At 58.5% G+C, this 11,440-nt stretch overlaps 1 protein-coding gene across 1 annotated transcript; it reads right to left on the bottom strand.

The window, feature by feature from the left end:
- Positions 1 to 6,469: 6,469 nt before the first annotated feature.
- MSRB1 (methionine sulfoxide reductase B1) lies at positions 6,470 to 11,072 on the bottom strand. Its single transcript, XM_020886449.2, has 4 exons — positions 10,890 to 11,072; positions 9,055 to 9,203; positions 8,621 to 8,735; positions 6,470 to 7,323 (listed from the first exon to the last, which is right to left on the bottom strand). Exons 1-4 carry the CDS (start codon positions 10,942 to 10,944, stop codon positions 7,292 to 7,294), a joined length of 351 nt encoding a protein of 116 aa, XP_020742108.1. The 5' UTR covers positions 10,945 to 11,072; the 3' UTR covers positions 6,470 to 7,291.
- Between the last annotated feature and the right edge of the window lie 368 nt (positions 11,073 to 11,440).

An 11,440-nucleotide genomic window follows, 5' to 3' on the forward strand; every position in this document is an offset into this window, starting at 1 on the left:
TGATCCTTCCGTGGCTCCATACCTAAGCATCGTGAGTGCTCATGAAGCTGTGTTGAGTGGCTGAGTGACCAACTCTGCGTGTATGTCTGAGACAGTCTAGGTGTGGACCCCTCCCCCATGCTCCTCTCCTTCCCAGGCTGTCATCTGCCCAGCCCAGGCCCCCAGAGGCAGCCTTGCAGGGTGTGCAGCTCCACTCTGGAAAATGATTAATAACACCGTTCAGTCCCTCCCTCCGCGGGGCACTGCTGGGGGAGATTTCACACATGCGGAGCTTCCAGAAACATCCTCCCTGAGAACCACACCCTCGCCCCCCAGACCCACTCCCCCGCAGCCCTCTGGGATTCCTCAGTCTGCGAGGGGAGCCAAGGGGAGGGGGCTGAGGCCGAGGGTGGGCCCAGCTGTCCTTGATTTGTGTGGGGTTTTTCCACTTCAGATGCCGGATCTGCCTGAGCATATAGAGGATGCGGTTTCCCTCCCGGGAAGACGCCCCTGAGAGACGTCTCCCCACCTGCCCCACCCACCCCCAGAGCCCAGCCCAGTCTGGTGGGAAGCGAGGGGCAGGTGGCCATGGAAGCGGGGGCACAAAGCCGGCCACAAGGACTTCTCGGCGACGAAGGCGGACTCAGGCCCAGCTCTGCCCCTCCTAGCCTGTGCCCTCGGCAGGGAGCCAGCCTCTCTGAACTTCACTCCCCTACTTTATGAGGTGGAGATGACACCAGCCCCCACCTCTCTGCGTGCCTGGCTTTTAAGCTGTTTATGATACGGAGGCAGTGGGCATGTGACAGTGACTGGCACAAGAAGGGGAGCCCTAAGGACTTCTTAATTTGTCCTCCTGGGGACCAGGCTGGAGAGGAAGGGCCTCCCTAGTTCCAGGGTGTCCCAGGTGGCACTAGTGGTAAAGCGCGCTCCTGCCAATGCAGAAGACGCATGTTCCATCCCTGGTCGGGAGTATGCCCTGGAGTAGAAAATGGCAACCCACTCCAGTATTCTTGCCTGGAGAATCCCATGGACAGAGGAGCCGGGTGGGCTATGGTCCATGGGGTCTCAAAGTCGGACATGACTGAAGCAACTCAGCAGCAGTAGCAGCAGGGTCTTCCCAGAGACCAGCTAAATGTGAGGACACAGAGGGACAGAAATGCTTGCAGGGCAGACAGGATTCCTGGGAGTGGGGACCCACTGCGTGTTCACACATATGCGCCGAGTCTGCCTGGGGCCCTGGGGTTTGCCAGGAGGAGCCAGACCCGTCTCCCGTGCCGGGATGGCTCCAGCTTGCCTCCAGCCACCCTCACCCCTCTCTTTGGGTCTTCCTGGGGGACTCGGCAGAAAGAGGGTTGTTTGCCACCAGGCCCCTGCTTCCCCAGGAGAGGGCGGGGCTCCAAGTCCCAGGACACATAAGTGGGCCCTGCAAGCTGCTTCCTGCCCACCAGCCTGGCCCAGCTCCGTTTATAACAGTCCTTCTAGGCTGGGAGTCCCAGCCTCACAAAGGAGAGGGCTGGTAACAGCCTTTAGACCCAAGGTGAGTCTAAAGAGGGCAGAAAGGGGGGCCCACAGAAACAAGACTTCCTCTGCCCCCCCACCTCCTCCAGCTTCGTAGCTGCATGCTGGGCCTCTTGGAGCCTTAGAGAAGTCTGGGAGTCATCCAAGAATGGCCGCTGGGGCTCTGTGGCCAGGTCTGTCTGTCTGTGCCCTGAAGGGGGCCCCCACGGGCTGAACACATTCCATCAGGAACTGGGGGGCCAGTGCAGACTCAGGAAGCTCACGCTCTGCAAGGGCTGGGACCACACTCACATGCACACAGGCAAGAGGGGCTTCAGAGGCCTCCCCACCGGCCCCAGCCACCATCCCCTGTCCCAAGTGGAGAGCCCCAAGTTTGAAACTCCCTGCACACCAGTGACATACTCACAGCCAGCAAGGCCAGGGAACAGCCCCCCACGGAGGCCCATGCCCCTCACACCCATCCCCCTGTGCTTCCAGGGGAAACACGCCATGCCCACAGTTGGCCAGACAGACGGGCACACAGGCATTCAGCCAGGCTTGTTCAACTGGGGCTTGGGAAGATCCAGAGCCCAGAGCCCCAGGGCTGAGCATCCTGGACATGTGCCTTGCACTCTGCTCTGCTCCCCACCAGACGCCCCGCTAAGCAGCAGGCTCCCTGCTAGGACAACGGGACCTTCAAGTCTGACCCCCACACTCTCCTCAGAGAACAGTGACTCCACCCTCGTCCCCCATACGGTCAGCACTGTCCTTCCTCTGACACTGACGTCCCTGTCCTCCCCCAACTTCCAGGCACAGTCCAGGGGCTCGGCCTCAGAGATGGAGCAAAACAGCCCACACTGCCCGAGACTAAGGGACCAAAAAGCCACCAGCGGCAGGCGGCATCTCGGGGAGCAGAGCCCATGGGCCCTTCTCCTCTCTGCTCCAGCCTCCAGCAGTGCAGCTGCCAAGCCCTTTGAAGCCAACAGGAGCTTGTAAATGTCCTGACTGAAGATGAAACATGATAAGACATGAAGCCAGAGGCTGAAACACAGATAATCTCCACGGTTTTACGAGGAACAAGTCATGCCTAGAGACAGGTGCTGGGGGAGCTGAGGGGCTGGGGCAGAAGATTATCAGCAGGTAACCCCCTCCCCGGCAGCCCCCCCCTCTTGTCTGCTGCCAGAACCTCACCAACCATCTTCCCTGCGCATCTTACCCTTAAGCTCCTCTAGCAGAGCCCAGGGCCAGGGGTAGGGTGACTGGTGTTCCTGCCTCCCCCAGGCCACGGATACACTCACACAGATGTGTGGTTCGCTCTTCCTGAGACTGTGCGGCCCCCGCAGAGGGAGCAAGCAGAGGCAGTGTGGTTTGGTGCACATTCATCTGATGCTACCACATGCAGCCCCCTTTCAGGACTCACTCTTTGGGGAAGGGAAAGAGATTGTTGTTGTGCAGTCGCTCAGTCATGTCTGATTCTTTGTGATCCCATAGACTGCAGCATGCCAGGCTTCCCTGTCCTTTACCATCTCCCAGATTTTGCTCGAGATTCATGTTCATTGAGTAGGTTATACCACCCAACCATATCATCCTCTGTCATCCCCTTCTCCTCCTGCCTACAATCTTTCCAAGCTGAAGCTCCAATTCTTTAGCCACCTATTGGAAACAGCATCATTGGAAAAGACCCTGATGCCAGGAAAGATCGAGGGAATGAGATTCCACCATTCTAGAGTGGAATCTGCCTGGTCTAGAGGCCCAGGCACAGGGGGTTTGGGTGCAGATGGTGTGCGTAATAAAAACAACACAGTTACGATAAATAAATAACTCTGCTACCACTTATGGAGTCAGGGATCAAGGATCAAGACAGAGAGGGGGTTCTGCAGAGCCTTGGCAGGCAGAGCATGAGGGAACCACTGAGGGAAGTTACCTGGTCTGATGATTATTTTTCAAAGACCACACTAGTGGGGACAGCTGGGAGAAGTGGACAAAGATGCGTGGGAAGTGGAACCTCAGGAATTGGTGCCCCTTCAAATGGTAAAGAATCCTCCTGCAATGCGAGAGACCTTGGTCCGATGCCTGTGTTGGGAAGATCCCCTGGAGGAGGGTCTGGCAAGGCACTCCAGTATTCTTGCCTGGAGAATCCCCATGGACAGAGGAGCCTGGTGGTCTACAAACCATGGAATCGCAAAGAGTCAGACACTGAGCAACGAAGCACCCAGCGTGGGCCAGCAGGTACGACAAAGGCGTGGAAGGGCCACAGAGAGGAGGCTGGGGGCATCAGAGCAGGTGGGTCCCACCCAAATGCCCTAGAGAAGGGTCTGGGGCTTGGCTGGGGCTGGGAAGGATCAGTCACCACTTTTCCAGCCCCCAGCTCTGTCTGCTTCTGCTGATTCCAGAAAGAGGCACACTGGGCCTCCACTGCTATCCCCACACCAGAGCATAACCCCTGCCTCCTGCTCTGAAAGCAAGGAGTCTCAACCACTGGGCTGCAAAGGAAGTCTCAACCAGAAACTGTCTTTTTCTTTTTTACTATTTATGTATCTCCCTGCACCAAGTTTTGGTTGCTGGCATGTGGGCTCTTTGATCTTGGCTGTGGCATGCGGGTTCTTTGGCTGCAGCACATGAGATTTAGTTCCCTGACCAGGGATCTAACCTGGGTCCCCCGCATTGGAAGTGCAGGGTTTCAGCCACTGGACCCCCAGAGCCAGGAGGCCTCTGCCCGTGGGGGAGGTTGGGGGGCACTGGCTTCTCGAGCCAGCCCGGTTTGGAGCCGGGACGATGCGGGCGCTGATTCCTGAGTGCGGCGGGGAAGCGCGGCGCGGGCGGGAGCCGGGCTCGGAGACCCGCCCAGCCGTCGAAGCTGCTGCCGCAGCGCCCCCGGCGACGCCACGGGGAAGTGCCGCGCCGCTCAGAGCTGCTCGGGCGCTCCTGGGGCCTGAGCGGCCTCTGCCGGTCCTCCATGCACACGGTCCCTGTGCCCACTCCCAGAAGGGACCTTGAGGACTGGTTGACTCCGAAGCGGATCATAGCGCCAGGCCCCCAGCTGGGCCTGGGATGGGGTGGGGGCACGTGGCTGGATTGGTGGTGACCTTCACTGACCTCTGCAGGCGCCCCCTTCCACGTGCTGCCCCAGGGTGTCAGGGGGTCCTGAGACCTACCAACAGGACCTGAGTAGCACCCTCACCAGGGTCACGGCTCTCCCTGGCACTGGACTTGTCACTCAGAAGAAATGAAAGCCCTGGATGAGTGAAAGCCCCAGGCATCATCAATCCAATCATCTGCTGTGTTTATTGAGCCCAGTCTCCAGGCTTCCCAGGTGGCGCTAGTGGTAAAGAAACTACCTGCCAACACAGGAGATATGAGACTCAAGTCCAATCCCTGGGTCGGGAATATCCCCTGGAGAAGGGCATGGCAACCCCCTCCAGTATTCTTGCCTGGAGAATCCCATGGACAGAGGAGCCTGGTGGGCTACATTCCTGAGGTCTCAAAGAGTTAGACAGGGCTGAAGCGACTTTGCATCCACTCACACCTCCAGGCTGGGGATCAGCAGAGTCCCACTGGTCCCCTGTCCGGCCATGCCTGGGCCTGCTGGCTGGTGTTGGCAGAGCAACTGGAGCTGTCTGCCCCTGCATGCAACCCTTGGCTCAAAAGGCTGTGTCCCGGGGCCTCCACCTGGCAAAGAAGCAAGCAGAGGTAGGGGGCAGAGGGGGATGGGCTCTCAAAAAGCCTTTTGTTTCTCAAGAAGGAACTGCAGCTGCAGGCCAGAGGTTATGATGCAATGCTACAGGGGGGTGGGGTGGATTTATGATTCCACCCAGCCTTTGGTAGAAACACTGTCAGGGGCCATCCACTTCCAGGTTCTCAGCATAAGGGGACCTTGGGGTCCTGGTGCTCACCCTCCTCACTCCCTTCCTCCCAGAACACTGCTTGCCAGCCCCCAGTTACCACCCTGTACAAATGAGTGTGGGGCCCCTGGGGTGCAAGCATCAAGCACTGCCACTCACAGCTCCCCTACAAGTCTCACCCTCCCCAGGCCCGGCCCTCCAGCCCACTATACTATAGCTCTGAGCCCAAGGGGCAGCCACAGGACTGTGGCCTGGACACATGGGCCCAGCTTGCCCCAGGAAGCCAACTCGCTCTTGGGCCAAGTTCAAGCTCAGGGGACACCCTCGCCAGAAGGCAGAGCCAGGAGTGCTGGGAGAGGTGAGCAAAGTCCAAGGTCCTTCCTGGCCCTGGAGCTCAGTTTCCTGCTGACCACTCAGCTGGCTCTGATTCACTCATTCTGGGCATGCGAACTGGCTCAAGGGCTCCCCAAGTGGGCTCAGTGGGTAAAGAATCTGCCTGCCAATGCAGGAGACAGAGACGTGGGTTCCATCCCTGGGTCGGGAAGTTCCCCTGGAGGAGAAAATGGCAACCCACTCCAGTATTCTTGCCTGGAGAATCCTATGGGCAGAGGAGCCTGGCGGGCTACAGTCCACAGGGTCACAAAGGTGAGACATGACTGAGTGACTTAGCACAAACTGGCTCAAGCCTGTGAATTGACAGCAGAGTCTAGTGTCTGTCTTTATGATTCAAGTTAGACTTCTGCTCAAACAGGGCTTCCCAGGTGGCACCAGTGGTAAAGAACCCACCTGCTAATGCAAGAGATATAAGAGACGCAGGTTCAAGCCCTGGGTCAGGAAGATCCCCTGGAGGAGGAAATGGCAAGGAGGAAATCATCTTTATGATTCAAGTTAGACCTCTGCTCATACAGATCAAGCGAGATCAGGCTTCCAATCTACTTCGCTCTGAGAAGCACCCTGCCCAACTGGCCGACTCTAATTCTGTGTGTCAGATTATTCTGACAGCCGCTTTGACTCTGTTGACCGGCATTGTGAGCCGCCATTGGCCCTGCTGCCCTGGGATCCAGTGACTCCCATGCATTCCAGGCTTCCAGTTAGTTCAATGACAGCAGCTTTCCTGTAATTCCTGATGTGGTTAATAAAGACAGCAAGCCTAGGTTCCATTTGTTTACTGGTCTCCTCCTCATTACTCTAGAGAGGATTCAAGGTGGAAGGGGCTTCACCCTACCCCCCGATGGCAGGCGCCTCAGAGCACATGCAGTGAGGTCCGCTCACTGTTTACTGGGAGGGATTGACAGGTGGCTGTGAGCTTGGGGTCCCCAGCCTTGCACTGTCAAGATGATGAAGCAATAGCTGCTTTCCTAAGCCTGAGTGAGGCAAGCCACATCCTCACAGATGGTGCAACCAGGTTCGGGATTTCTCCTCCTGTAACTGAGGTCAGAGTCCATCCCCTCTGCCTGCTCCCCCAGCGGGTCACAGGTCATCACCACTCTGGCTGCCTGCAAGGGTTTAACCAGAGAGAATCATAGAGTGACCGGGCTGGGGCAGCTGGCAGAGCCACCCCTGTCTGCATCCCATCTCCTGGCACAGCCTGGAGAAGGTGGGCAAGAGCTTTGGTGAGGGCGGCGCCATCTCAGGGCTGGGCCCCATGGGGTGAGTCCAGACAGGCAGTAAGGGGGCAGTGGGCTGAGAGGAAGAGAAGGTGGGGCTTGCAGCATCATCCAAAGATAGACCAGGCCTGGAGTCCACACCCTGAGACCCCGTGTGAGCCAACAGCAGGGTGTGTGTGGCAGCCGAGTGTGAGCCTTCTCTTCCCAGCAAGAGCCTGTTCAGAGCCAAGGCCTCGGGAGTCTTCCTGAGGTTTCAGCTACTCCTTTCTCCCAACCCCGACCCTCCTGCTCTGAATGTCTGTGGCTCCACGACTGAGGTGGGTGGCATCAGGTGGTATCCACCTGATCTGGGTATGGGTAGCCCGCCTACTGTCCCTGGGAGGCAGAGGTTTCTTCGCCTGAAAGAAATGAGGGAGGGGAGAGAGAAACAAGTCGCTGTTAACAGGTCTGACACCCTCCCTGGGCTATCCCAGTGTCTCCAGCCTCCAGCTCAGCGAGGCCAGGAGGACCCAGACCCCTAGTCTGGGGCATCTGTGTGTCCGGTTCATCTGCTGAGGCTGCAGGATAACCCAGAGTCTATCCTTCCTCCACACGTCCCGGAGGACGAATAATCACACAAGGACAAAGTACTCTCAAACCTTTATCACATGCTGGCCCTTAGGTACACCTTCACTTAACCTCCACAGTGAGGGAACAAGCAGGTGCTATTAGCAATCCCATTTTACAGAGGATAAAACTGAGACTAGGAGGACTTCCCTGGTGGTCCAGAGGCGACGACTCTGTGCTCCCCCTGCAGGGGAGGGGTTCGACCCCTGACTGGTGAACTGGATCCCACATGCTACAAGTAAGAGTTTGCATGTCACAACTGGGACCCAGAGCAGCCAAAGAAATAAATATTTAAAAAACAAAAACTGAGACTAGGGGCTGGCCACAGTCCCATGGGCAGCAAATGAGGAGGGGATTGAGCTACAAAGAGCGCAGAGAAGTTCAGAGGGCGGCTGGGGAGGCAGAGTGCAGAGGGCCAGAGAGGAGGCTGGGCTCCAATAGCGTTAGTTGCTCAGCTGTGTCCGACTCTTTGCGACCCCATGAACTGTAGCTCACCAGGCTCTTCTGTTCATAGGATTCCCCAGGCAAGAGTACTGGAGTGGGTTGCCATTTCCTTCTCCAGGCCTGACCCAAGGATGAAACCCGGGTCTCCTGCATTGCAGGAGGATTCTTTCCTGTCTAAACCACCAGAGAGCTCAGATAAAATGCACACAAATGAAAAATGGCCCCTAAATATCCACCAGTGATGAATGCTGCCGACACCCGCACACATTTGCTAGCTCCCACTGCACGCCAGAACCCAGTGCACTCTAGGGCAGCCAGTCTCAACAGGCCTGTGAAGGAGACTCTGCCATCACGCCCACTGCACAGAAGAGGAGGCGGCTCAGACAGGCCGACAAGCAAGCCTGCAGCCACACATCCCTGGTCCTCAGCCTCTGTGCTGCCCTGCATATGATCAACCAGCGTGGGAGGCAGGACAGCTGTCTTTTGTCCCCGCCCCGCAGCCACCCTCCAGTGGCCCTGGGCAGAACCCGGGCAGTGTGCTTTGGTGCCCCTACCCTTCGTCACCATAAATGAACGAGAACAGTATACCCTGGGGCCTCTAAAGTTTACACAGGCCTGTGCCCAGGTGCCAGGAAGCAAGCGCACCTTTAGGGATGAACTTCAATGAGCTGCTGAAAATTCAGAAGCGGGACTGTCCGCGCTTGGGGCCATCGTTCAGGAACTCATGGCCCAGCCCATTGCCACACCTGCCACAGGATACCTGGGGAGACAAGACAGCCATTAAAAACAGCTAGAGCCACGGTCCCCGCAGTGGGGATCCTCACGCCCATTTCCCAAGGTAACTGCTGTCAGCCCCATCCCACAGCCTCCCCGGAAAGCAGTCCAATTTCCCTGTCCTCACCAAGGCCCCAGGGTCTCCCAATAGTTTGAGGTGGCAGCTCCCCAGGCTGAGGCCAGAGGCCTGGAATAGACAGATGGTAGGCCCCTGCAGCTGAGGGAGAGCAGCAGGAAGGGGGGCGTCGGTTCTCAGGTCCCCCTGGCCAACACCCCTTCCCCGCCGCCCTGCTGCTACCACCCACCTTTATGGCTCCAGGCCGATTATGCTCTGGACGCTTGGCCACACTGTCAGCGTGGATGGTCTCGGTGAAGGCCGGCCATGGGGACGAGTGTGCGTACTTGGAGCGGCTGGAGAAGAGCTCATAGCCACACTTGGCACACACGTAGATACCTGGGGTGGAAGGGAGGCAAGAACAGAGATGCTGGCTCCAGCACCTTGGGGGTGAGCTCCCAAATCCTGGTTGAGACCCCAGGAGAGGACAGCAGGACCCCGGTTACTAGGTGGGCTGCACATCCTCCCCACGCACCCACCCACCACCCACAGGCTTGGACATCAACTCTGTGCGGGAGACACGGCATGGAGCTCATGTTGAACGGTTCTGAGCCTGTGCCAGAGACCAGGAGAGTCACTTTTCACACTTATCTCACTGGCTCTTCTTAACAGCCCTGTGACGCAAATGTTCCCATTTTACAGATGAGGAAGCTGAGAGGCAGGGATACAAAATATTCAGCTACAGGGTGTGCAGCCAGGAAGGAACCCAGGCAGTCTGATGAGGACACAGCTCTGCCCCCCATACACACAAACAGGTCCACCACCACTAGCCCACCTCCCTTCCCACATGGCTGACCCTCTGCCCAAAGAAGCCTTAAACTGGAGCCCAGCCACCGGCCTACTCTCCAAGTAGGAAAAGAAAGAGCCCAGCAAAAACACTTCTGGTCCAGACAGAGGGCCCAGGAAGACGGGGCAGGGAGAAAAATGGGTTTTAAACTATCCCCAAAAGATCACTTTGAGGGGGAAAAAAGTTTGCAAAATTGACTTGCAGAACAGGAAACTGCTTGGGGGTCCCTCAAAGGGTACTGAGTCACCTTTTGCCCCCTGCTCGGCCTAGAGACAGTCTACCCTGGAGTCCATGACCACTCAGCATTTAACAGTAACTTGAGGGAAAAAAGAGGAACCAGGAGATACTGTGGAAGTGAGGTTTCTAGTGTGGCTGAGTAGCCGGAGGACAACCCCAAGTCCCACAGCCAGAGGGTCCTATGTCGCAGCTGGCTCACAGAGATGCTGGGTGTCACAGCCCAGCCCCCTAGAGAGTTGACACCCAAGAAACCCTGCCCAGGGGTAGGTCGCTGCTCTAGTCTTGCTTGTGGACATATTTTTACCAAATTAGTCCATGACCAGGCAGCACAGCCCAGCATGTGATTCACCTGGATCTTTCAAAGCTTGGGGCCAGGGCTAAGGGTAGGCCATGCCCCAACCAACCACTCACCCTTCATCTTCCACCTCTCCTAGCTGGCCCAGGGTGTCCAGTCAAACTTGACGGACCATTGGCAGCCTGGCCTGGTTACCCAACCCTGGGCCCCCTGGGAAGGCGGGGGAGGCACCCAGGCAGTTACATTTGGATCCCAACGGGACATTCTGTGCTTTCCAGCTCACCCCGCAGGTCTGGGGAACTGGGGAGGAAAAAGGGATGGGGTCATGACCGCGCAATGCCCCAAGGAGAGGGAGCCAGTCACAGGAGCTGCCCCTGGACAGGACCTTCCAGCACGTCTCTCTAAAGTCCCGATCCTGACCCGGATACCCCGAAGGGCGTCGCCACAGGCGCTTAGCCTGACAGCACAGATTTCCCCGGAAAGGGCCACGCTCGCACTCAAGGCCTGTGCTCTCTCCAGCGTCTCCCTCCCCTGGGGTACCCCTACTCTCTGGGCCCCCCAGACTCCTCCCTCCTACGTATCGTCTTTGCCCCGCATGCGCTCCTCTCCGCGCGGCCACACTCGTTCCGCATTCCTGGGGCTCCGCCGCCACCCGGAGGGCAGCGACGGCCCGGCCCGCTGTCCTCCCAGAAGTTACAGTTCGTACCCGGCTCAAAGTGGTTCTGGAAAACCTCGCCCCCGAAGAAGCTGCAGAACGACATGGCGCCGGAGGGACGGTCGCACGCCCGCCGCCTCCGACGGATCCGAGGCCAGACTCAAGTCCGGGGGCTTGGGCCCGCCTCGCGAGAACCAATCCCTCTCCGATCCCCGCCGGGCCCGGGCGCTCGGAGGCCCCGCTCCCCCAGGCAGCCAATCACGTCCGGGGATGCGAGACACCCTCTCAGGGCCCGCCTCCCACTGCCCCGCCCCTTTCCGCGGACCAATCCCTCCCCGGACCCAGCGCTCCGACTTCCGCCTCCGGGAGGGCCCTTCCGAGGACACGCCCCCGCTATCTTCCAGCAGGCCCCGCCCAGCAGCCAGGACCTTGCCTCTGCGGTTCCCGAGGCCCAGCCCCGAGCCGCAGGGCGCGCCGCCGAACCGCGTCCGCCACTGGGCGGCGGCTGCAGAGAACCGGGAGACACGTCAGCTTTCTCCCCGTCCCAGCTCTAAGCCCCCGAGTACCGGCTGTTGACCAGCCTTTCCGTACCCCCCAACTCT

Source organism: Odocoileus virginianus, chromosome 33, assembly GCF_023699985.2.
Source record: "Odocoileus virginianus isolate 20LAN1187 ecotype Illinois chromosome 33, Ovbor_1.2, whole genome shotgun sequence".
In the NCBI taxonomy this organism is placed as follows: Eukaryota; Metazoa; Chordata; class Mammalia; order Artiodactyla; family Cervidae; genus Odocoileus; species Odocoileus virginianus.